Source organism: Stegastes partitus, unplaced genomic scaffold (genome assembly GCF_000690725.1).
Source record: "Stegastes partitus isolate 25-593 unplaced genomic scaffold, Stegastes_partitus-1.0.2 Scaffold3012, whole genome shotgun sequence".
Lineage (NCBI taxonomy): Eukaryota > Metazoa > Chordata > Actinopteri > Pomacentridae > Stegastes > Stegastes partitus.
This window is the reverse complement of record NW_007580743.1, coordinates 1-3,714: the sequence shown is the minus strand read 5'-3', so window position 1 is coordinate 3,714 and position 3,714 is coordinate 1. Positions and strand designations below refer to the sequence as shown.

General features: G+C 45.8%; 1 protein-coding gene across 1 annotated transcript; it reads right to left on the bottom strand.

Moving 5' to 3' along the window:
• Positions 1–537: 537 nt before the first annotated feature.
• On the bottom strand, positions 538–2,989 carry LOC103375825 (zinc finger protein 410-like). The gene is made up of 4 exons (XM_008306136.1): positions 2,576–2,989; positions 2,015–2,104; positions 1,806–1,925; positions 538–843 (listed from the first exon to the last, which is right to left on the bottom strand). Exons 1-4 carry the CDS (start codon positions 2,745–2,747, stop codon positions 650–652), a joined length of 576 nt encoding a protein of 191 aa, XP_008304358.1. The 5' UTR covers positions 2,748–2,989; the 3' UTR covers positions 538–649.
• Positions 2,990–3,714: the final 725 nt, after the last annotated feature.

Genomic DNA, 3,714 nt, shown 5'->3' with positions numbered 1-3,714 from the left:
GAGCACAATTTAACTAAAAGTTTAACAAAACATTGCAAGTACGTCACAGCCTTTTAAGTGCTGCTAACGTGTGCGTACGAGCATGAGGCGTTATCCTACAAAACAAAGTTCAGTCACATTTTAACTACCGTGCAGCTTCACGTCAACATGCCGGTGCTGAATGTGGTGCTCCACTTTGCTCCCACACAGCCTACATAGTTCTAGATCAAAGATACAGATACACAAACTGCCCTGGTTTTAAGAGATGCTGTCTGTCCCATTTTGCACCTTGAAGCACATTAATAAAATATAAATAATTAGTTTAACTGACCAGCGTTTGTGGTGTCAAGAAGCAAGCGGGGGAAAATGTTTAAATCCCTTTTTCTAAACCACGTTCAGAGAAGCTGTTACGTAAGTCACATCAAGTAAAGCAAAACTTGTGTTTCAAGTTTGACAATCGCTATTTTTAAATGGTGTTTTCACGGCAAAGTACAAAGAGTGACATCTGAGTTGTTAAAAAAAAAATCCCAACATAAGAAGCCATAGAGACGACGCACCACCAAAGATTAACAGCGTTCACTGAAAACACTCACAAACATCGACTGCAAAACACTCAGCGGGACATTAGTGGCACCACGAGTTGACTCAGCACCTCAGGACATTACGAGCTTCACCAAATGACTGTTTGCTGCCGCTTCATTATCAGACGTGTTGTTATTCCGTCCGCCCTTTTATCTCGCCTACCTGGTGACCTCAGCATGGCGTGATGAAGGTTCATGGGCTCCACCGTTGTCGTCATGGTGACCATGCCGTCTCCGTTCTCGCCGTCGGCCTCCAGCAGGCTGCTTTGTGTCAGAGCTTCTCCTGTCAAACGTCAAACTTGGTATTACAGCAATCCACAACGTTTACAGGAATCACACTTGTCAATCAGATGTAGTTTTTTAGTTCTCCGTAACCTTTTGACCACCGCGTGAAAGTTGTTTCTTTGTTGTCGTTTCCGTCCGACACAGTCGATTTAATTAATAATTCACTGACTCGGTTATGTATAAATAACACAAACTACCCGTCTGTTGTGTAACTGCATCTGCCTTTGCTCTGCTTTTACAAAAGACTGGCCTCTTTGGGGAAGCTGACCCGAATAAATCTGCTGTTTATAATTAGAGCCTTGGCAGCGTTTCCTCTGTGGTGATTCAGCTGCGGTGCTTCCCTACTGCTGCTGCACAAATGTGACGAGGAGGCAAACGCGCCGTCTGCTGTCATTGTTCCGCGCTAAAAATGAATTTAGGCTTATTTCGTACAATTAGCCCAGATGCCGGAATGCAAAGGGCGCTTCTAATCTGGAGAGGTGCTGAAAACGATACCGACAACAGAGACGGGAGCGAGTTTCCCTCGGTTGCGGCGGGAGATTTATTCAAGTGTCCTCTCATTTATCTCACTAATTCGTAAGGTGGAGGCAAAAAGGCGTTAAAAGAAAAAAAAGAAGCTCGGAGACATGAATTTGAGTTAGTGTGCCATTTTAACTGGCTGCTGAGAAGAGTCTGACCCCATCACCGGAAGCCTAACAGTCCCGTCTCTGCAGCTTTTCCGCAGATATGTGCAGTCAAACAATTCAGCCAGTGGCCCCCGAAGAGGAGAAAATTTGAATGATGAATTTTTTAAGTGCTGAAAGTCATTAATAATTCAAGAAATGTTCCTAAATGTAACTTAAACCAACACCATCTACCATGCACATTTTAAAATGTATGGGCTGCTGGGAGCTACATAATCCACGGATTAGCATATCCACCTACCACCACGCTGGGTGGGAGTGTGTATGTGTGACTGACCCGTTTCTCTGCTTTCGCTGCTGAGCCCCTCCTCTCCGTGCCTCTTCCTCATGTGGACGTTCCTGCTGCCGGACTGGGAGAAAGTCTTGCCACAGATCCCGCACACATGAGGCTTCTCACCTGGGAAACACCGCGAGAGAGAGAGAGAGGCGCGGTGATAATGTGTCCGTAGCATCGCTAATTACAGCTGTAAACTCTGTCCCACTCACCAGAATGCACGAGCATGTGTTTTCGTAGACTGGAATACTCTGCAAACGATCGCCCACAGCCATCTGCTTCGCACAGGAAAGGCTTCTCTCCTGAAAGCGGCCACCCACCACACGCATACATATTGTTTACCTCGGCAACACAAAGACCTGATTAAACTCTGAAAGCATCAGACGTGAATGTGTTCAAAGTGGTGGCCCAACACGCTGTGGACCAAACAAAAAAAAACACAAGCGAAATAGGTCAGCAGCAGCTCATAGAGGCCGTTCTTACAGACGTATGGGTAAAATGTAAGCAAGTGTAGCTGCTCAGCCAACTGATCCCCAGACAGAAGACTGTGGAGCAGGCCATCAGAAACCCTAATGTCACCCTAAATAAAATATGACAGAGCAGTGTTACTGATTGCAGCAGTGAAACGGAGGCGCCAGTGCTGCTGACTCTTCAAATCTCCGGCCTCGCCTGCACCGAGGAAGCATTAAATGAGCAGACTCAAATGGCCTGAGTCAGTTATTGCTTCCAGCGTGTTTGGGCTTTTCTGTGCGTGGATATCTGCTGCTCCCCACCTGTGTGTATGCGCCTGTGGTTCTTCAAGTTTCCGGCGGTGGTGAACTTCTTGCCACAGTTCTTCTCCTTGCAGATGAAGGGCTTCTCGCCGTTGTGAGTCCTCATGTGAACCTGCAGCCTCTGCAGCACGTAGAAGCTCTTCCCGCAGCCCTCGGCGCCACACCTGAACATTCGGTCGTTCCTGGGAGTCGAGAGATAGCCACACAAACAAACCACGCACACGTTTCATTTCGCAGCGACCCACCAGAAGGTCAGACGAGGTGACCACGAATAGAGCTGCGGCGGAGTTAACGGAGCTCCTGCAGTACAAACACGCTCTGCTTTCCGAGTCTCAGCTGCTGCGATCGTCCTCTTTGCTTCATCCGCCCGCCTCCAGCACGGATGAAGCAGGAAGCAGAGCTGAGAAACACCTGAACAGCTCAGATCCAACATGTCTGAATGCAGACCCAGTACTATTTAAACTACTTTTGAGATAAGATAAGCCTTTAATCCCATAGTGGGGACATTTGCAGCGCTACAGCAGTAAAGATAGAGTAAACATTTAAGGAACGTGTGGAAAAATAAGCCAAAATATACACAAGTATGAGTTATAGAATAAAACAGTGTTGAAGGGATTCTTGCATGAATAGAAATACTGGGAGAAGTGTTGATATTGAACAGATTATCATCTATATTACACAGATAGTAGGGAAGTAGAAAAATACAGATACAGCATGTATTCTAGCCATGTGTGTTTTTTTTTTAGGTTTAAATGAATGTCTGTAGAGGCAGGCTTCCACGCTAACTGTGGTGTGTTTTCATTTAGCTGCACATGATTCTGGTACAGGAAGATTTTTTTTTTTATTGCACTATTTGGTGCTGAATAATACATTTTAAATGTTATTATTATGTAAATGATTGTAAACAGGACTACAGGTGCAGAGGAATGTGTTTTTCCATAACGATGGTCTGGGAGCAGCATTTATTACGAGCAGTGTTTTTATTATCGTGATTATTTCATTATCATTTCTGCCTCCTCGCTGCTCTGGTGTTCTTGCTGCAGGGAGCTCTGCCGGCCACACACACCTGTGCCTTTTCCTTTCCTTTTTATTTCGGCATTGTTCTCGTGCACACTTCGGCCACGCTCTGCGCAATAAAA